Below are 21,668 nucleotides of genomic sequence, written 5' to 3' on the forward strand. Positions count from 1 at the left end.
AGCCAGACTGCCCAGTCTCCACCACTGCCTCAACAAGGAGCCCCAAGGCAAGGAAGAGCCCCACCACCACCACAGAAGCTGGTATGAGGTAACCTCACCCTCTCCTTCCCAAAAGAACCATCCCATCCAAACCAAACTCTGCCTGTCTGTTATGCCAGCTATGCCTCTGCAAATGGGGGCAGCTCCCCAACATGCCCCTCACACTGCAACAGGCAGTGCCCTGGGACAGGGAACAGGCACCAGGGGATGCTGCACTGGTCACTGTAGGGCTGAGCTATATTTGGGGAGATCGAACAGCAAGGCACAACACGTGGCACAGCAGGAGCTTGCAACCCAACAATAATGCATCCAAAAAGCCCTGGGACAGGGAAGGGCTGCAAGGACATGGATCCTGCCCAAGGCAGCAGAGGCAAAACAGGCAGCTCAGCAAACACGGCGGCATGGATGTAGGGACAGACACTGAATCTAACAATCTAACTGGACTTACCCTCTGTGGACCACCTTTCCCCAGCCAAAAGCTCAGAAGTTGAGGCCTTGAGGAGCCTGTTCTAGTGGGAGCTGTCCCTGCCTATGGCAGGGGGTTGGAACTGGATGATCATTGAGGTCTCTTCCAATCTAAACCATTCTATGATTCTAAATTTGGGCTGAAAGTGGTGGCCAGTCCCCTCCTGCCACATCCCAGGGACAGGTCAGGGGTTTTTAGGACCCTCATCTACAATATCCAGGAGCCCCATTCCCAGATCAAACTCACAACACAAATACGCCAGGACAGTTTCTTGCATCTGTATGATACAAGGCCAATCCTGCAAATGCAGAGCTCAGCTCAGCTACACAGCATCACTGAAAGCATTAGCCAGCACAACACAGCCCGAACTAGGTACAGCAGCCCAAAAGCCCAAGGGATATAGGAGAGGTGGCAGAACAGCCACAGGAGGGTGCCAGAGCCCACAGGACATGACAGCAAACAACATCTAGAGATCCGTCCCAAATCCACCATCCAGCATCCTGGGAGACAGATCCCACATGGCCAAGAAGGTTGCTCCTTCCCAGTATGTCCTGAGCAGGTGGCAAACATAATCAGCATCCTGTGCAGCCTGTTCATGATGGCTGTGCAGACAGGAATGCTCATACATCTCCCCATCAGCATGTATACAGACCACCCCACTACAGCCTGCAGGGACATGGTGGGAGAGAACAGTCCAGTGCCTGTCACCCGCCCCGTGTACCAGGCTTGCCTGCCCACCAGCACCTCCTGTGCTCAACCAGTCTGGAGCTGGAGAGTGATCTCTAAAGGAGCCCCACCCCTCTGGGCAGACCCTTGACTCTCCAGAGAGACCCTTGTGCACTGCCATCAAGACAGAAGCTTGTGGGATGAGTCTGCACTGTCCTCTCTCCCTGCACTCAGCACCCCAGAGCAGTATTCTGCAACAGCAGCACCCTGCACAGAGATGTGCACCAGCTTGCTCCCTTCCCAGGGCTCCCTCCGAGCACACACTCCCCAGGCTGGCACCAGGCACTGCATGTCTTGTCCCTGCAGAAGGGCAGAAAAGCCTTTCAGGTCACTGACTCACCTCCTCTTGGCAGGACAAACAGAAACCAAAAGCAGGCCACAAAGCAGAGCCGTTGAGACCAAATCTACACAACCTTTCCTGCCGAAGGGCTTTCATCGGAGTTGTAGCCGCCACAGATGCCATTGCAGGGTATGCTGTGCCATCCTGTGCCCATCCCATGAAGCAGCCAGTGATCCCCCAGACCTGGCCCAAGGCCCAGTGGATCTCCAGTCCCCAGAGTGTCTCACAGCTCAAAGGACTGCATCTCCCAGACTGCTGGGTTTGGCCAGCCTGTGTCCACAGAGCATCTGCTGGGCTCCTAAAGGGGACATGGCATTGCTAGAGCCACAGCAACAGGAAGGGAGAAGACCATAGTTTCAGGGTGTATATCCAGCTGTGCTTCCCCCACACCCTCTGGCTCTGGCAAGGAGAGCAGCTGTCCCACACTGCCCAGTGCCTAGACTGCACTGGGGACTGGCCTAGCTCCCTACTCTAGGGTGTGAATGGCAAACTCAGGGAGGCTGGAGAGTACCATTGCTCCCCACTTCCCTGGCCCCAGTCCCTGCTGTCTGCCTGCAGACTGTGCCAGGACATCTCCAGCTCAGATGCACAGGAGTCCTGCGATGTCTCTGGGGTGTCACAGCCCAGGCGGTGCTGCAATCCAACCCACAGTCTGTGCATGACACAGTCTGACCCACAGTCTGTGCATGCCACGGGCTGACCCACCCACGGTCTGACCATGCCATGGGCTGACTGACCCACGGTCTGACCCACAGTCTGTGCATGCCACGGGCTGACTGACCCACGGTCTGTGCATGCCACGGGCTGACTGACCCACGGTCTGTGCATGCCACGGGCTGACTGACCCACGGTCTGACCCACGGTCTGTGCATGCCACGGGCTGACTGACCCACGGTCTGACCGACCCACAGTCTGACCCATGGTCTGTGCATGCCACGGGCTGACTGACCCACAGTCTGACCGACCCACAGTCTGACCCACGGTCTGTGCATGCCACAGGCTGACTGACCCAGAGTCTGACCCACGGTCTGTGCATGCCACGGGCTGACTGACCCACGGTCTGACCCATGGTCTGTGCATGCCACGGGCTGACTGACCCACAGTCTGACCCAGGGTCTGTGCATGCCACGGGCTGACTGACCCAGAGTCTGACCCAGGGTCTGTGCATGCCACGGGCTGACTGACCCACGGTCTGACCCACGGTCTGTGCATGCCACAGGCTGACTGACCCACGGTCTGACCCACGGTCTGTGCATGCCACAGGCTGACTGACCCACGGTCTGACCCACAGTCTGTGCATGCCATGGGCTGACTGACCCATGGTCTGTGCATGCCACGGGCTGACTGACCCACGGTCTGACCCACAGTCTGTGCATGCCATGGGCTGACCCATGGTCTGACCCACGGTCTGTGCATGCCACGGGCTGACTGACCCAGAGTCTGACCCACGGTCTGTGCATGCCACGGGCTGACTGACCCACGGTCTGACCCATGGTCTGTGCATGCCACGGGCTGACTGACCCACAGTCTGACCCAGGGTCTGTGCATGCCACGGGCTGACTGACCCAGAGTCTGACCCAGGGTCTGTGCATGCCACGGGCTGACTGACCCACGGTCTGTGCATGCCACAGGCTGACTGACCCACGGTCTGACCCACGGTCTGTGCATGCCACAGGCTGACTGACCCACGGTCTGACCCACAGTCTGTGCATGCCATGGGCTGACTGACCCATGGTCTGTGCATGCCACGGGCTGACTGACCCACGGTCTGACCCACAGTCTGTGCATGCCATGGTCTGACCCATGGTCTGACCCACGGTCTGTGCATGCCACGGGCTGACTGACCCACGGTCTGACCCACGGTCTGTGCATGCCATGGGCTGACCCATGGTCTGACCCACGGTCTGTGCATGCCACGGGCTGACTGACCCACGGTCCGACCCACACTCCATGCGTACCGCGGGCCAACCCGTGTGTCGCAGGCTAACTGACCCACGGTCAGGCCCACGGCCCGTGCGTGCCGTGGTGCCGTTGCCGTTGCCTGACGCTAAGAGGAGCCCCCGTACAGCAGAGCAGCGGCGGGGTGAGCCGGGGACATGGTTCGTTCAGACGGCTGTGGCGGCGGATGGCACACGGGGGACAGGAGGGGACACGTGTGGTCATGTCAGAGGGAGCAGGCGAACGTGGCCACCTGAGCGATGCCACGCACGCGTGGGCGAGTACACATAGAAACCGTGAAGGCCATATGTACGTGGGCATGTGCCCACCGTGCTCTGCTGACTGTCCCTTTCAGACTGAAGGGGCAGTGACAGCACCACCAAGGAGGGGGGTACGACACAGCTGTTCACACCAGAGCCATTACTTCCTTCCCTGGCCAGGTCTTCTCCTCCTGAGATGCCCTCTTGGCAGACACATCCCTCTTAAGCCACCGTCATCTGGGCTGGTACCTGCCGTGGGAGCAGCAGGGAGCAGGGGAATTCATGCTGGTTCCTGGCCATGAAATATTCATCAGCACAGGCAAAGAAGGGAAAAAAAATTAAAAGACAAACAGAACAAGGGGAGCAGACACAGTGCTTGCAGGCAGCTCAGCATGGCATAGACATGCCCATGGCACGGCTGGATCAAGGTCTTCAGGGCTGACGCTTGCCTGTGGGTCCCCTGGTGCCTGTGCAAAGCCCATCTCACTGTCACGAACACTACAACACCCTCCAGAACATTCATCCAGGAGACAGCCATCCTTGCAGGCAGCCACATGCTTGTGTGCATGCCCAGAATGGCAGGGACACAAACATCCCCATGGCACATAAGCTGGGCTCAGGGGACATTCCTGTCCATGCCAGCCCTGGATGGCACCCAGGCTTCAAAGCATTTCAGCCTGGATCGCACAAACTAGGGACAGGACCAGAGCAGGGCTTTAACCCAAGGTTGCCCCAGCCAGGGCACTTGGGGGGTCTCTGGAGTCATCCTGGGGCTGGCAGAGGGTAGACCCCTATGACAGCATCTGCCAACATCTCCTTCAAGGAGGAAGGGCAATCAGAGTGAGAAGGATGCAAAGAAGCCTGCAGGCCTGTGCCAAGCCTCAAGCCACCACTGAAGTCTACAAGGACTGGACAGACACTTGGTCACCTTTCAGGGTGGATAGAGAGTACACACATCCCAGCAATGCCAGACCCATAGCTGCTTGGGAGGAATGGGGCAGCTCCTGGCTGGAGGAAAGGCTAACCGAGACTCACCCCAGAGCTAGGGCACGCTGAGGGATGAGCAGGGGAACATCCAAGCAACAGGGTCTGCAGTAGCCGTGAGCTCCCGGGCCCCACACACACTCTGACAGGGAGGAGGTGGTTTCATGGGACCCAAGCATAGATGCCACAGGCGGAGGAAGGCTTAACACAGCAAGCCCTGTCTGTAGGTCCCACTGCTGCTCCTGCCTTCTCCCAGCCTCGGAGACCCGCAGCCTCCGGGACTCGGGAAATGCTGAAACGTGATGCCAGAGAAAATAAATAAGGCAGCTAATGAGGTAATTTGCATAGCTATTAGAAGGCTAGATTTGCAGCGGCTCTGACAAGGGATCTGCTGTCACAGCAAAGCACAGCCTGGGGGGGCTCTGCTAGTGCTTGCAGAGGGAAACATACAGAACGGTCTTGCTACATGGGGTCACCGCAGGCAGGCACTTACCAGCCCACCGTGCCAGGGAGGCAAGTGGGACAGGAGCAAGGACATGGGAGAAAGGCTGGGAGCAGGGCAGATGGCCTGGGAGAAGCAACGGTCTCCAACCGTGATCTCATGCTCCCCTCAGCCCTGCGCTCTGGGGCTTGGCCCTGCGGCATGCAGACATGGGGCAGCACAAGGCTCCTACCTTGCTGAAGCACAGAATGCACCCAGAAAGGGCAAGCTTGCAAAGGCCAAGAGAGAGCTGCCACAGCCCAGGCTGGCTCATGGGGCAACCCCACCATAGCACAGCCAGCTGGGCTCCGTGCACTTCCCCATCCAAAGCTGCCTATAGCTCCCTCCATCCCTTGCCTCATCTCGTAAAACTGACCAAAAACACATCCCAGGACAAGCACAGATGTTTTCCTACCTCACCTTGGCTGCCAGCAAATCCAGGTTGCTCTGACTCACAGCAGAATTTCAGATTGTAGGGCTGTGCACAAATCCCAGTGGCAGCATCACCTCTACGTCATGGCTGCTCTCATCCTTAGATGCTCAGGCAAGAGGGCACTGACCATCCCAGTACCCCAGGGATGCAGGGGAAACATATTTGTCACCTGTGATGCTGCCAGATCCCCAACCTGTTCTGCTGGGATAAATGCTCTGTGAACTGGCCATGTGATGGAGAGGGGCAGCACGCAGGGCCACCCCTCCCGTGGGCTGCCAGGGCACGTCTGGCTTTGATCATGAACCTGCAACGACAGCTCAGCTTGTTCTCAGCTGATGGATCTTGTTAAAAATGCATGTGGTGTGATCCATCTGCTCAGGAAGGTGCTGCCAGGGAAGGAGCCTGGCCCAACGCTGTGTACGGGTCCGCAGCACTGACCTGCCAGCAGACAGCGAGCAGCAGGTGACAGAGCAGCAGCTTGGTTCTGCTGGCACCAGGCTGGGGCCTGGGACATGCCCCAAACAGCAGACTGAGCCTAGCACTGGGCTTCAAGGCACCCCTGTGGTGCAGGGAAAAGGATGGTGTCACCCCCTGCCATCTGATGGTACAGACAAGCAGAAAGACCCCACAGATGGGTGGTCAGATGGACAGACAGTTGCAAGCTCCACTCACAACTTGGGTGACAGGTGTCAGGCAATGAATGGTGTTAGAGACCCCCCAGGGAACACTCTAGCGCATCCATCACCCCCCCGCCCCGTGCTGGTTCCCAGCGCTCCAGGTTACCCTGAGGCACTAACTCCTCTCAAGCTATATTTTTTTAAGTCAGTTCTGCTAAATATTTCAGGCATTTACACAGAAAAGCTCTCTGTGCTCGGCAGCACGTCAGCCCCATCGGCACCATGCAGGCAGCTACAGACACCCTGCCTGCCAGGGCATGAATAATTCATCACCCACACACACAGGTAGGGGGGAGGGGACAAGGTAGGGGGCGGGGCAGGCTCCATCACCCTCCGCCCAGGCTTTTGGGGTGCATCCCAAGATGCTCCATGCCCTTGCAAAGGGAGGACAAAGACCAGCACCAATATCTGTAGGGAAACCAAGACACAGAGAAAGGAAATGAGCAAGAAGCTGTGCCCAGCCCTGGTTATTAGGACTGGCACATCAAGTTGGCAGCAATAAGCAAGGACACCACAGCCTGCCTGAAGCATCCAGGGCTAGTTCTGAGTTTGTTGGGTCTACAAAGCACAGCAGCACTGGGAACACCCAACATATACCGGGCAGTGGGGCAGCACAGTCCCAGGACCTCCAAAGAGCATAGCCTTCACAAGTGGGGACATCACTCATGCTGGGGCACAACACAGCCACAGCATATCCTTATCCTAAACTGACACATCTTTGCCCTCCAGATGCCCACCTTGCTCCATGCCTCTCCACGGGTTTCCATCCCCAGCACATCACCTGGCATCCCCAGGCCTGTCCCTGCTCCCAGTTCAGGCCTCACCTGGGTCTTCTGAACTGTAAGACTGGGAAAAACCTCAGCCTGACCACAAGTGACACCAGCCCTGCTTCCACACCTGCTCCAGGGGAGGGCATGGCTCTCAGCATCCCTCCAGCCTCACTGCACTCACCGCCTTGCACCAAGCCACAGTGGAGGCGACAAATTAATGAGCCCTGTGCAATCACACACAGGTTGGGCTCTGATAAATGGGAGACGGCACGAGGCTAATTTCCTTGCAATCAGCACTTGCTTGGCCGCCGACAGCTCCATCTCGGCGTGGTGACAGGAGGGAGCACAGCGGGGATGGGCTGAGATGTGACTGCAACGTGTGCAGGCAGCGTGGGGCCGCCTGTGGGCCAGACAGCAGAGCACCCTCTGTCACCAAGCCAGATGCTGGCAGGCTGAGTGGCAAGAGCTATTAGCACCAGGGCTTATCCAAGGGCTCTGATATACATTGGCTGTACAGCTGGGAGAGGAAGATAAGGTGCCCAGGGGATCCCAGGGAGGAGAAACTTACTTCAAATGGCAGGAATCTCCCCCCAAAAATGGACTTGGCTTGATGGCACCAAAAGTGTTTGCTGCTATTAATAACTCCAGTGCTGCGACAAGGCACCTGTCCCCCAGCAGAAGGACAGAGAGGAAGAGCAAAGCAGCACTAGAGGTGGGGCTGAGGTTCTGACCCATAACTCTTCACTTGTTCCCATGCCAACAGCCCCTGGCTCTGGCCTGAAACTGCTGGATGTGCAGCAACCTGGGGACTCTGGCAGGGGAGACACATAGGGTCAGTGCTGCCCCTCCAGCAGCCCACCTGTGCCCTTCTCCAGCCTCAGACAAAGACACTGTGCTGCCCCATGGCTGGGCTGATGCACCCCCAAGCCAGCACTGACTCTCTCCCCACTTACACCCCAAGAGAAAGCTCAGCCCTCTACCCCCCCTGCCCCATGCTTCCTACCCCATCAAACAGCAGGGCTACCCACCTAAGTATCTCCAGGACACCTCTTCAGCCTACTGCCAGCCCAAGGGGGCCCCCAGAGACTGCCTTTTTAAACTGACATTTTGGGGACAGGAAAGCTATTTTCAGTTATTTCAGAGGCAGCATTTCCACCACAGTTTGCCTGCCTGTGCTGGAGGGAGGGATGCTCTCCCTGGGGGTGCCGTGGCAGGCGGCTTTGTGTTGGACTGCAGCACTCAGCACTAGCTCTGCACTGCTGGGTCAGCCTCACCCTCCTCACCGCCTACTCAATTCCTGGAACCAATGGGCCCAGGAGCAGGTGGGAAAAGACATTGCTAGGCTCCATTCTGGGCACAAGGGTTAGGAACATCCCACCAGGCAGAGAGGCTGGCTGGAAACACAAAGCAGAGCCTGAGGACTGTGGTCCCACTCAGGACGTTCCTCCATCAGGAGGTCTTTTCCACACATCTTGGTGAGACACCCCCAAAAATGAGCATACAGTGCGGAGCAGCCCTCCTGCTCCTGGAGCCTCCAAGCACCCTTGACAGGAATAACTGTGTCCAGCAATTACTCAAGGGACTAAGACCAGACTCCTAGTGCAAGACCTGCTGAGAGGCTCAGAAATAAATATGTTAATAATCAAATATCCATCCTGCGCCTGAGCTCACGAGAGGACTTTCAAGTCTAATTAGCAGCAGATTTGTACCGCGGCTGCCTGGACTCGAGGGACAATTCACCGTAGTTCCCACGAAGACGAGAGGCTCTGCTATAATTAGCCAGCAGCATCCCATCTGCAAGGATTACCTCTAAACCCCCACATCACTCTGGGCTGGGGGACAAGTGGGACCCAGGTAAACTGAGATGAGAGATACCTCCAGGCTTTGATCCTGCAAAGGAATCTGGAGCTGCAAATCCAGGGCAGGCAAGAGTACAGGCAGCACACCAGAGGGAGAGGCACCCTGAGCCTGCAGCTCACCCCACACTCCCCCTTCTGTATGCAATCCATACAAGTGCAGCGAGCTCCTCTCCTCACAGCATCTTGCCACAAAGCCTCAGATTGTCCCCCAAACTGCTCCATCCCCAGACCAATCACTTCCAAGCCAGGTCTCTGAAAATGGAGGACATTTTACAGTCTACTCCAGCCACATGTGTTGTATATCCCATCATCAACGCAAAGAGCAGCTCTCACCCTTCAAGAGACCAAAATCAAGCATAGCTTGCAGCGCCACTTGCACAGCCCGCGGTGGGTGCATGGGCACACGGTACTGCGAGGGGGGGTCACAACTCCAAAGGGACCGAGCTCCTTGCCGCAGGCAAACACAGACCCGGCGGCTTGGCAACAGTTTGGGAATGTCGTCAATCCCCGCCCGGGCCGGGCTGCCCTGCCGCAGCTTGGTGCAGCACTTCGTCTCGGGGAGATGGAAATCCCGTCAGATTGGACCTTCCCCCAATCCATCACCGCAGCGCAGGCAGTGCCCAGGGGAGCGCTCCCGCTGCCCCTGCCTGCGTGCTGGGAAACAGGGCCACGTCCTGAGGATGCTGTAACAGGCACCCTTCCCAGCGCTACAGCACCTTGCAGGGTGGCTGAGATGGGGAGAAAGGGACATTCAGCGGAGCAAGACACGGGGGCAGCACCACCGGCATCCAAAATGGGACCAGCCTCCTGGGGAAGCACAAAGAGGGAAACGCATCAGAGGGAAGGGATGGAGAGAGAGAGAAGGAGCCATGTCTGTGCTGAGGGCCAGACGAGGATGCAACAGTGACCAGCCCCATAGATTCAGACCCACAGTGGCAGCAGCTGGTAGACACTGAATCAGAGCTTGCTGACCCAGCAGCAGCTGCCAGGGGCACCCATTTGCGCCAGCTAACTGTGGGCAAAGGTGGCTGGCCTGGCAGTGGGCGACCTGCCCATGCACTCCTACCGGCCTGGCTGTGGCCACAGCTCTGATATGACAGGAAAATTACAAACGGGGCAACAGTGGTTGTGTCCAGGGCACCTCCTCAGGGTTGCCCTGGAAACCTCTGTGCCAGAGGTGCTATGCTCAAGAGCAACAGAATCAACACTCATTCCCCTCAGTGCCACACAGGTACCTCATATTCAACCATACTCCTGCAGCCAAGACACAGCCCTCCCCATAGAGTTCCTCTGCCAGCCTCCCCAGCACCACCAGGGTGTTCGTGCCAGTAAACATGGGGTTACCAGCTCCTTACATCCCCAAGTTATTTAATTAAGCAGTGATAAAAGGAAAGAGGCATTATCCAGAGAGTGACAGCAGGTTGTAATTACAGCAGAGCAGGCTGAGAAAACAAACAGTGCCACGGGAGGCACAGGCATCATGGACCTGGGGACTCACCACCACCTCTCAGGACTCACATCCCTGCCTCAGGGCTGTGGCCCAGGGCAGAGGCAGGACTCTAGGGTCTGGGAGCAGCAGAGGTGAGAAAAACCCCATTGCCCTGATGGATATGGTGCCAAGAACTTGCCCCTCCAGCTCACACTGGGGTAGAGTGTCCCTGATCCTGGTCCCTTCCCTGGGGTGCTGGCTCTGGACCTGCCCCAGGGAGCAGCAAATTTCCACTGAGTCACCTTAAATTATTGAACACCATCTCCTTCACATTGCTCCTGCACAGCTCTTTGAAACCAAGGGGACAGGCTGCCTCAGAAGGTCCCTGCCTACCTGCCACTGGAGCTGGTCAGTGGAGCTTCTTGATTTCTCCAGGCTCGGGTTTGAAAGTTCTGCCCCATTTCATGCACACAGCAAAGAGCAGAGGTGGGACACGGGCTACGGCCACACTACGAGCAAGAAGCTCACAATCCCCTTCTCACACAGCCACAAGCTTCACCCCCATGCCCCTTTTCAGGGGTTGGTGTGAATCACTGAGTACCACCAGTCATGGTTAGAACATATTGGAGTTGCTTGGTCTCATCTTGTGCTGTCAAGTTAGATACCACTGTCCCCTGCACAGTTCCCAGCTACATCCATTCCCTTCACTAAATCCTTCTCCTCTCAGCCCAATCCTCTTAGGCTCCCCTTCTCTCATTGCAGCATCTTTAAGTTAATGCCAGGCCAAGTATGGGATAGAAGAAAATGAACCCTGGGCAGGAGGGCAGCCTCCACAATGCCTTGTAACATTTAGAGCACTCTTCCCTGCTCTTCCTCACCTTGCCATGGAAGGGAGAGACTGGATCTGCCATAATCACAGCAAAGACCACTCAAGCAAGGGCTGCCAGCACCCAGAGTCCTGAGCTGGGGTGGGTGAGAGTAGAGAGTACTCCCTCCAGCCAGCCTCTCACTTGGGAGGCTGTGAGGTTCCCTGGGGGGAGTCCTGGGCATGAAGGAGTTTGCAGCCTGCCCACGGTTGTAATTGCCAGCAGCAAGGGCTGCCTGGGAGCTCGCTGCCAACAGCTCCAGAGCCCTCCTTTGGAACTGCAGGGCCCTGCACATCACTGGGGCAACTCAGAGTCCTCAGCTCTGAAGCAAGAAGTTGGGAGGGGTTTGGCTGCTAGTGGGAAGTGCTTATGACCCCACAGCTTGGAGACTTCAGAGGAGCTTGGAGACTTCAGAGGAGCTGGAGCAGCATGTGGCAGGGACATGCCAGGGATGTAGGGTGCCACAACACATGCCCTGGTCAATGATGGGAACACTTCTTGACCATGTCACCATGGAGCAGCTAGGACAAGACCCTTCCACAGGAGCTGTGCAAGGGTGAGCAGGCACAAAGGCCATGGCCAACAGGTCCATCCTACCCAGCCAAGGTCCAGGCAGCACTTCATGTTTCTTTGGGTAAATGCCTTAGGAAGCCAACACCATCACTGTCTGTGGTCCGAGGGGACCACAACCTCAGCAAGACTGGGGACGCTCCTAGCCAGCAAGCCCACCAAGCTGCCCTCTCCAGGGGAAGAGGGGAGCCAGGACAAGGCACCACCTGCCAGAGCAGCTCTCCTGCTGATCCTCTCTGTTACGCAACAAATTATTGCGCGGTATTAATGACTTTGCGGCAGAGGGGGAACGACAATGAGTGATTCCCGGTGCCGGCAGTGACTCACCGTGCGCGGCACGGGCGGGGAGGCGAGCAGGCAGGGCAGCTGCTGGGCAGCACTGCTTTGGGTCAGCACAAGTTGCACAGGACAGGACCTGGGACTGGAAGATGTGACTTCTGGAAGTAGAGACAGGGGGAAAGAAAGAGGTACTTAAGGGCAGATCCCAGCACTCGGGAGAGTCCCCAAGGAATGCTGGGGTCAGTTGTAACCATGGTGTATTACAGCATCACTCACTGTGCTGCCCAGACCCTGCACTCATTTGCCAACCCATGCTGTGACTCCAAAACCTGGCACCACAAGCTGTCTCTTCCTACTCCAGGGTCAGAGAGGGAGCTGAGACCCCAGGCAGATGCAGCCAGAGCTGGGAGTGCTGTGCCCTACCATGAGACCACCTCGGTTCCAGCACTCCTCTAGGAGTACAGCAGGATGGGCAGCTGCCTGCCACGGTCCTTGAGGCAGGAGTTTGGGGCAAAGGGGAGCTGCAGCACAGAGCCCAGCGTCTGACTCTCTCCCTTCTCTCTCACCACTGGGAGGCTTTGCTAAATCACATCATGAAAAATTCATCTGTATTTCTTCCCAGAGTAAATCAGGAGCCGTCAAGGGCTGGCCAGCCTAGCCAGCCACCTCCTGGGGACACCAGGGACACAAGGAGACACACTGGAGACTTCGACAATCCACAGCCAAGCCAAGTAGCCCCAGGGGGGCCCTTGTGGTGAGAGAGGTCCAGGTGGATTATTGCCTTTAAACCCTTTCAGGGGCTTTCTGTAAGCAAAGCAACTTTTAAAAATTCAGTCTAGAAAGGAGCAATTAACCAAACGGGCCAGGAGCAGCAGCTCACCTGTCTAATCTCATTAGCAAGCAGGCTGTCTCTCATTTCACCCTGCCAAGGCTGGATCGGCCACAGCAACCGGGTAGGAGCAGCTGGATGGCTCTTCCTTGAGTCCTGCTAGGTCTAAGGTGACCTATGGGCATGAGAGTTTGCCAGGGCCTCCCTGCATCACAGAGGGCTGCACCTTCACCAGTCAGACCAAGGGAAGTAAATTCTCTTCTCTGTAACTCAGATCCTGGCTTGTCACCAATGCTCCATCCCTAAAAAGCACTGGCTTTGGTCGTGGGAAAGGAGCAGGTGAGGGAGCTGGTACATCCCAGCCATGCTGCTGAGGCCATTGCCTGCAGCCGGGAGCAATGATTATCTCTCACAGCATCTTACCAAGAAACTTCCCTTTGCCTCAGGCTGTTGAGTTCCTTCCCAGCAGGAGCATCACTGCCATGGGAGGTAGCTCATGTGGCCAGCAAGACAGCACAGGAAAGCTGCCCAGTCCATTCCTCCACCTCTGCATGGCAGAGGCGGAGCAGCAGATTCATGCCACCTGGAGAGTTAGTCATTTCATCACTGTCTCTGAACTACCCCTGGGAAAGGGACCACAGGTCAAGCCACTCATCTCTGCTGCCAGCCTGGCATGGGCCCTCAGGGCTCTGAACATCCTCTGCCTGCCCCTGGGCACTGCAGCTGCAGTGCATTCTCATTGGACCTCTCCGTAGGTCAGCCAGCCCCCTCTCCACTGCTTCTCATCCAGGACCAGATGGTCCCAGGTACAGTCCAGGGCTCTCTAAGCAAACATGGCTTAGTCCCATCTGCATGCAGGGGTGCAGGGTGCCTTCACCTCACACAGGGAACAGCCCCCAAAACACTCACTGCAGAGGGAGCTGGCACAGGAATCAGGCACTGCAGCAGCTGTGCTCAGAGCTGCGGCACCTGCTTACGAGTTCCCCAGACCTCGACATCTCCAGGTAACTCACATCAGCTGTTGGAGTGAACAGGAGCAGCACGGATAGGACATCCACCCTTTTGCTGCACCTCCGAGCCCCCAGCAGCAATGTTAACACTATCCAGGGGCTGGGAGGGACGCTGGCTGCCTGAACAGGATCCCGGACCCAACAGGTTCAAAAGCTGAAAGACTCGTGCCAAAATGGGTCTGGAGTCACCTAGAGCCAGAGCTGAGCAGCAGGAGCTGCTGTGAGGCATAGGCAGCAGGGCACCTTGTCACAAGGGCATTGGCACCCATACGCTCCTGCCCACAGGTGTCCATGGGTGACTTGCCCTGTCTGAGCCAGAGAAGAAACATTGACAAAGACCCAAATTCATAGACAGCGAAGGTAACAGCCCCCCAGACGCCGCATCCCTGCCAGCTCCCGTTGAGCACAGCAGCCGTCCTGCCCCCAGCTCCTCTCCTGCCGGGCTCCGTTTCCAAACACGCTAATTACTCACGCCGCGCCCCGGGAGGCTGCACCACCCGGTCGCGTTTGAAGCGGAAGACGAATTGACTTACAAGCCGCAAGGAGCCAGAGCCACCGCGGCGTGGGGATGGGAGAACCTTGATAAAGCCTCCCGCCCGGCACAGCCCTGCTGCCACATCCCCTTTGCGAAGCTGCTTGTAGGGTACTGCCGAGAGCAGGGCCACTCCATCCTCTCTATCCTGTCCCATGCGCTGTCCTGTTGCTCACCCCCATAGCGTGGCACCCACTCAGCCCTGGCTGCCAGGAAAGCGCTCTGGCATGGACGCTGGGTCGAACAGAATCCCCACACCCACCCGCAGCCCTTGCCACACGGAAAGGAGCTCCTCTCTCCCTTCGCTCGCAATGAAGCCACTTGCACCAGGCCCAGCAGGTCACTTGCTCCTCTGCAAACCCTTAGCAGAGGATTTAGAGCCCCCCCGCCCCAAGCAGTAGTCCCTCACCGTGGTGTCGGAGAGGCAGCCCACCCAGCTCAGCCCCCCTGGCAGGGCACAGCAGGGAGATTCATTTCACTAGAGGCTCATTCATCCGCAGCACGATTAAAGCACAGGGCTGGGATCCATCCCGGCGGCAGGAGAGTGATTTGCCAGCAGATGGATTTATCATCTCCCAAGCACAGCAATTTGGCTTAAACAAAACCAAACCACTTCTCCTAATGAAAACACCACTAATGAGCAGAGCCAGGGAGGAAGTCGGGGGGGAAGCTCCACTAATGGGATCTCTCCTGTCCTTTGGGGCTGGTGTGACACTCTGATGCCCCAGCTGCAAGAAAAGGGCATGAGGCTCAGCTTCAGCTACGATGTACGGACCTGTATGGCCCAGGGGAAACCTGCTCCAACAAGCTCTGCTCATCCTTCCAAACCTCCTCTTGTCCCAGCCTCAGTAATGCCAGGGATAACTGGTCTCAGTACAGCACACAGCAGGAGAGCAGCACCACCAAGTCTGGGCGTCTTCTCCAGATATGACACAGCCAACCATGGGGAAAAACTTCTCTTTGCTCCCACTCAGACAGCAAAAGAGCAACCCTCTCCCTGCTGGTGCATGGCTATGGAGCCACAGCCTTGGCCCAAGTTGTGACAGCCACAAATTATGCACTAGCACCTGCAGAAATGAGCTGTTCAGCTGCCCCAACCAAACCCACAAACTTCCTGTCAATTAATCCTGGGCCACCAATTCTCCATGGGCTCCAACCTCTCTCTGCCTGTGAGGATGCAGCAGCTGCCAAAAACCTCAACACCAGCCTCTCCACCTGTGAAACCCAACCTGCCTGCGGGCAGTGGAACCCAACAACATTGCCCACAGGTTCCTCACCCCACCTGTGGTTCTGCCCTGGCACAGGCTCAGAGGAGCACCCCTTTGGCATGGACCCCCAGGATCGCAGCCTCTGGTCAGGAAGGGCCACAACACCTTGTGAGTGGTGATTCACCAGCATCAAAGGGCTGCAGATAAGCCAGGACAGCAAAGACCGAAGAGGAAGAGAGGATACAATGTCAGAGAGCGGGAGACAGCAGATAGACACGGCAGAGTGAGGCAGTGCTCCCATCACCTCAGGAACATGCAGCATCTGTCGAGTGCAGAGCACAGAGAGGACTCCACAGGAGCCCCCACTCCAGTGCACGAGTGGGATTTCATTCCCCACTGTACTCCACCATGACTCGGGGGCTTCCTGACGAGGCTGGGTACCTGGCTCAAAGGTCAGCCCAATTTCCAGCCCAGCCTCACCTCCCGGCAACAGGAGCAGAAGCGGCAAGGGGAGGGAGACCATGTGGAGCAGCAGCAGTGCAGAGGAGTCAGGTTAGTAAGGGAGCAATGGAATGGGCAGCATGTTCTGTTCCCAGGGGTCAGACCACCCCACAGGAAGGACATTGCTGTGCCTGTCACTCCTCCTGAGGGCTGTTTCTAGGAGGGGGAGACCAGCCATGTGTGCTGCTGGCCACAGAGATGGCAGGCAGCCAGTCCTGCCAGACCTGCATGGACAGGACAGAGTGGGGTGGTCATGCACCCTGTACTGCTTGAGAAAGCAACTGGGCAGGAGAAGGAGCTTTGTTCTGGGCATGGGCAAGGCACTTCCATGGTCTCAGGCACACTCCCTATCCCAGTTCCTCTCCCTAGGATTCATCCAAGCAGGCAGCCACAGCATACAACCTGCCACTCACACTTGCAGCTTGGCTGGCCCCTGCCTGCCTCTTGCCCTCGTTCCCACCCCATCAGCTCCGTCACTCCATCCTCCAGCTGCAGAACCGAGGTCTTCCTCCTACACACTATTACTTGGGACAGGCTAGTGCTGACACCCCCTCCACACTCTGGGAAATTAATTACTCCGCTTGCAGGTGGAAGTCCTGTGCTACAGCAAGCTGATGGAGATTTTCCTCCTGCCTGGCTGATCACAGGCTGCAAGCAGCCACGATGGAGCCTTCGGGTTTGCCAGCAGCAGAACAAGCCTCTGGCGCAGCCCTAGATCTGCCCATCAACTGGTACCTTCCTGCAGCAGATGCATCACTATGGCATGGCTCTTCAGCTTTACCCCATGGCAGGGACCAAAGCTTAGCTCCTGCTGTCCTCCTGCCAACTCCACTGACCCATCATCCCCTCAGCATGTTTACAAGGGACAGCTTGGCCCCATGTCTCCTTTCTTACTGCTACTAAGAGAGATGCCTCTGAAACACCCTCCCTCCCGGCAGGGAGGAGAGCTCCACCAGGTGCTGTGCTGCCACTACGCTGGTACCTACGGCTTTCATCTCACTGGGTGGGCTGCTCAAGGTGCTAAGAGTTAGGAAGTCCCTATCCATCAGCCGTGCCTCGGGAGGCAGAAGGATCCCAAAGCTCTGCAGATGGTCTCTATAGCAATTGCTCACCCACTGCGAATGGTGCATCTGCCTGTGGGGTGGAGCAAAGTGGTTGCTCAAGACCTCGAAACACAACAATGGCAGGAAGAAAGCAGGAGTGAAAATGCAGGGATTGAAAGTGAGCCTCCTAACCTCTTTTGGGTGACCAAAAGACCTGGACATGAATCCCTCATCCTTCCAAAACACAACTAGGGTTTTTGACCCACCCCAAACAACTCGGGTGTTGACCCTGTGCCAGTGTGTGCCAGTCCACTCCCAGGACACAGCACAGCTGCGACAGGCTTGTCCTGAAAGGTGAGATGGGGCACCAAGCACCTGCTCCCGCTCCCCCCAACTCGGACTGGGGCAGCCCCACTGCCTACACATCCCTGCAAAGCAGTGGGCAGGAGGGAAAGACACCTCTGCCCCCCCCCCCCTTCTCGCGCTGTCAGGATTTGGGGCTGGGACTTAGTACCTGAGCTCCTCAGGGCAAAGCGGCACCAGGCTCCCATGTCTGCCGCACGGAGTGACATGTCCAGAGCAGTCCTGAGACACTGGCTCTGGGCTCTGCTTGCACACTAATCACTTATGTCATTAGAGGGCTGGAGGAATAATGTAATTTATGGATGGCTTTTATTTCTCGCTAGCGTCATCTAAATACCTCAGAAATGGACTGGTTTAATTTCCTACTGGCATAACCTAAACATTTCTCTCCCTGACACTCGGGCAAGTCCAGCCCCAGGCTCAGCCACTGGGCACCTGCAGACTGATGCTTGGCCTCACCCCATGCCATGGCGTAACAGCCAAGCATGGGCAGAGTCCATCCTGGTGGCCACAGCCCTGCCAGTCTGCGTTCCTCTGGCACACATAGCCAGTGCCGCTCTCCCTGCTGCTCACATGCAGGCAGCTTTCATTCACCCGGGTGCTCTCACCTCTCACACGCACATCCACGTGCTGCATGGCAGCTCTGGACAGGGATAGGCACAGTGGGCAGTGCTGAGGTTGCCACAGGGAAGGGGGGGCTGTCAGTGCACCCCCACTTTCAGCAGCTTTTCTAATTTGAAATTCAAGGTGCTGCTGCAGAAGGTGTGGGGAGTTTCTGCCCTGTGTATGGCTGGGGATTCTGCTTCCTCTTTGCCTCTCTCCTTTTTTTGGACAGTATTGCTAGCTCTTCTCTGGGTGTGCATAGATAGGGATCTCATCACCCCCAGGTCTGGTGTCAGGGAGTGATGTGGAGGACAGGAGCAGCTGCTGTCCCCATGCACACCAGCAGTCACTGGAGCTGCTGTGGGACTGTTGTGTCTCCTGGCTTTGGTTAACAGGTCTTGCGTGGCAGATGTTCCCCAGACCCTGATGCACCCTGATGGATGGAAGTCCCCATAGAAATGCTCCAAACTGCCCATGATCATCCCCAAGAACAGCTAAGCTACCAAACACCCGGTGATAAGTCCATGCTGGCCAAACCCATGCTGGCTCTGCCAGTTTCACTCTGGGGCTTGGATACAGCCCCATGGCAGGGTCCTGGCTCCTTAATGCATCCCTGAGGAAGTGGAACAGCCTAAGCCAGGTTAGCAAGCAGGAGCTTCAGCTATTAAAGCATCCTCAGAGCTAGGGTTGCATCACCTTTCCTCCTGCCTGCATCACTTACTTTTTTCTGTGAGAAAAACAACTTTCCCTCCACAGAGAGGGACAGCTTCAGCATGTTCAGCCAGCATCAAGGAGAGTGGTGCTACCAAGAGCAGCTCTCTCCCCGGTCACTGGCAATAGCAACAGCTCTGCCCTGGCTGGTCAGTGACCTGACAGCGATGGCAAACGAGTGACATGCCCTCCCAAGGCCCCTGTTTCCCACAGCAAAAAGTGGTGTAGGTATTTCCAGCCTTATTCTCCGGAGCTTCCAAACATCCCCATCCCCACAGGCAGGGGCTGGCACAGCAGCACAGCTCCACTCTGCCCAGGTTCCTGCAGTATGTCTGACTCAGAAGTAAGCCCAGGCATAAAAGGTCTCAGCCTTGGAGAGACTGGGATTTATTTTTAACCTTGGTTTGATTTAAATCCATATGGACATTTTAAAGTTACCGGAGAAACCAAAAGTTGTGTGTGGGTTCCAAGTTCCTACACAGCTCAAAAATATCTTCCCTGCAGCACGTTTGGGCAGGCAGCAAACAGTGTTCCCCATATGTGGGACTGCTCAGGAAAGTGGAGAAGGGGTCCTGCCCTGCTACCACCACCTCTTCCAAATTCCAGGGCAAAGCCTGAAATTCACTCCAGACTGTGACAAGAAAATGCATCACCAGGATTCAGAAGAGCTGCCTGCACACACACACTCCAGTGCCTGCAACATTTGAGGGTCCTCAACCCCACTAGCTATGGACAGGCTCAGCTCTGCCACAAGTTCGGGGAGACTGACAAGAACTGCTGCCCCATTTCACAGCTGCTGCGACAGAAACCCTAAAAGAGGACATGATTTGGCCTGATCCATGGAGAACACGTGGGGAAGGAGGGGTGTCATCAGCTCCAGCCCAGCTGCTTCTCTACTGGACAGTGGGACATGAAGTGCTGTGGATGAACAAACGTTGTGGTGGGAGGTGAGACACCAGGAAATTCCCTGCTGGGGCAAAGAATGGAGGAGCATGCATAAGGGTCACAGCTGGGTCATACTCGGCCTCGCTGTCCCATGGCCATCCCATCCTGCAGGCAGAACACCTAAGGAGATGCTCTACGGGACACCGGGTGATGGGTGGAGAGCACAGGAGGCTCTGGGGTCTGCTAAGAAGAGTGAGCCTCTCCATTCCCGGAGGAACCTGCTGCCAGGCCGCTGCCGTGCTAACCCAAGGTGCAGCAGGGAGTTCCAAGGCATGGCGGAGAAAGCCCAGCGCCAGACCTCGGTGTCCCGAGGAGCTTGGGAACAGCAGTGAGGGAGGGTAAACTTGAGGGCGGCCAAAAGCAATTCAAGCATCCCACTGCCCGGCGGGGGCCTCTCCCGTGCAAACTGGCCTCGCCGCAACCTCCGCCCAGCTGAGACCGACTCTTATTCCGCCCCTCCCGACCCCGGGACTGTCCCCAGCGCCGGGGTTGTGCACCCCTCTCCCCAGGCAAAGCGTGCGGCGAAGCGGGGCGGGCAGGGGACCGGGGCTCAGCCGGGTCTGGAAGCGGGCAGGGGCCAAGCTGCCCGGTGCCGGGTTCGGGGTTCCCGGGGCTGCCACCGCGCCGTGGTCCCGCGCGGCTGCTGCACCTTCCCCGGCGGGCGGCACTCACCCGTCAGCTGGTCGTAGGAGCCGTCCAGGTCGCGGGAGTCGGACAGGCTCTCCTTCCTGCCCTTGTTCCGCATCTTCCCTCCCCGCCGAGCGGCGGGGGGAACCGCGACGGGGCGCACGGGCTCCGCCGCCGGGCAGGGGGAGCCCGCGCCCGCCGCCTGCCCCCGCCCCGCCGCCCGCCGCACTCACCGCGGCAGCAGGAAGGGGCTGGCGGTGCCGGGGAGCTGGGCTCGGAACGGCAGGCAGAACCGCGCAGCCGCCCCGTTCCCCGCCGCCGGGGCTGGGCTCGGCCGCCCCCTCTCTTCCGTCCTTCTCCGCCTCCTCCCGAGAGTCGCCGGCCCAGCCCCGCCGCTCTGGGGAAACTGAGGCACGGCCCGGGGAAGCGGGAGGGGCTCCGGGGAAGAGGCAGGGAGGGAGCTGCTCCGGGCTGCACCGAGGTGGGGTCTCCGGGGTTCCGGTGAGCCCCGGGGGTGAGGAACTGGGTTGGAAAATGGATGGGAAAGCAAAACGCGCCGGGCAATGAGGGCAGTGTAGACCCTCACACCATAGTAGGAGATGGTCCCCCAAGCCCGGCGTGTCGGTGCCCACCTCAAGCTATGCCTTGAGACCCCCAGGAGCAACAGAGGAAGGGGGAGCCCAGCCCTGCCCAGCCTAGGGGCCAGCTGCGTTCCCCCTGGGGTGATTGGTCAGAGGCGGAGGGCGTGTGCAGCCGAGGTGCGGGGGCCCGGCCCGGCCCGGCCGCTTGCACGCAAGCACAGAGGTAGGTCCTCTCTGCTGCCCCTCACCCCAAGCAGGAGTTCCTCGTGCAAAGTCGGCGCCTTTGGCAGCGATCTTCCTCCGCGTCCTGCAGCCCTAGTGAAGGGCAGCAGCACAGTCGAGGGGCGCTTGCAGAGGCACAGCGCTGCCAAGAGAGGAGCTCACAGCCCCACCGGTACATCTGGCACTGGAGGTCCCATTGGTGCCCCCGAGTTATTTGCCACCATCTGTGCCTGATGCCATCCTGAGAGATGTGAAGTGTACTGTAGAGTCTTTGACGCAGGCAAAGCCAGAGGCTTTTGTCACGCTGCTGTCCGTGTGCTGCCTGTTTGCTCCATGCCAGGGGACCTGGGCACATCTTGGGTGCTGCTCAGATCCC

General features: G+C 57.8%; 1 protein-coding gene across 3 annotated transcripts in view; it reads right to left on the reverse strand.

The window, feature by feature from the left end:
- The window catches only part of KCNIP2 (potassium voltage-gated channel interacting protein 2), a 44,932-nt gene extending 24,201 nt beyond the window's left edge, over window positions 1-20,731 (reverse strand). For 2 of the 3 annotated variants that reach the window (XM_064144544.1, XM_064144542.1), the window contains exon 1: window positions 20,535-20,729. In XM_064144544.1, coding sequence (XP_064000614.1) covers window positions 20,535-20,607 — 73 coding nt within the window. In that variant the 5' untranslated portion in view covers window positions 20,608-20,729. Of the gene's footprint in view, window positions 1-12,165; window positions 12,276-20,534 lie in introns of all 3 variants that reach the window. The other variant, XM_064144541.1, reaches the window with a different exon arrangement.
- Window positions 20,732-21,668: the final 937 nt, after the last annotated feature.

Source organism: Pogoniulus pusillus, chromosome 6, assembly GCF_015220805.1.
Source record: "Pogoniulus pusillus isolate bPogPus1 chromosome 6, bPogPus1.pri, whole genome shotgun sequence".
In the NCBI taxonomy this organism is placed as follows: domain Eukaryota; kingdom Metazoa; phylum Chordata; class Aves; order Piciformes; family Lybiidae; genus Pogoniulus; species Pogoniulus pusillus.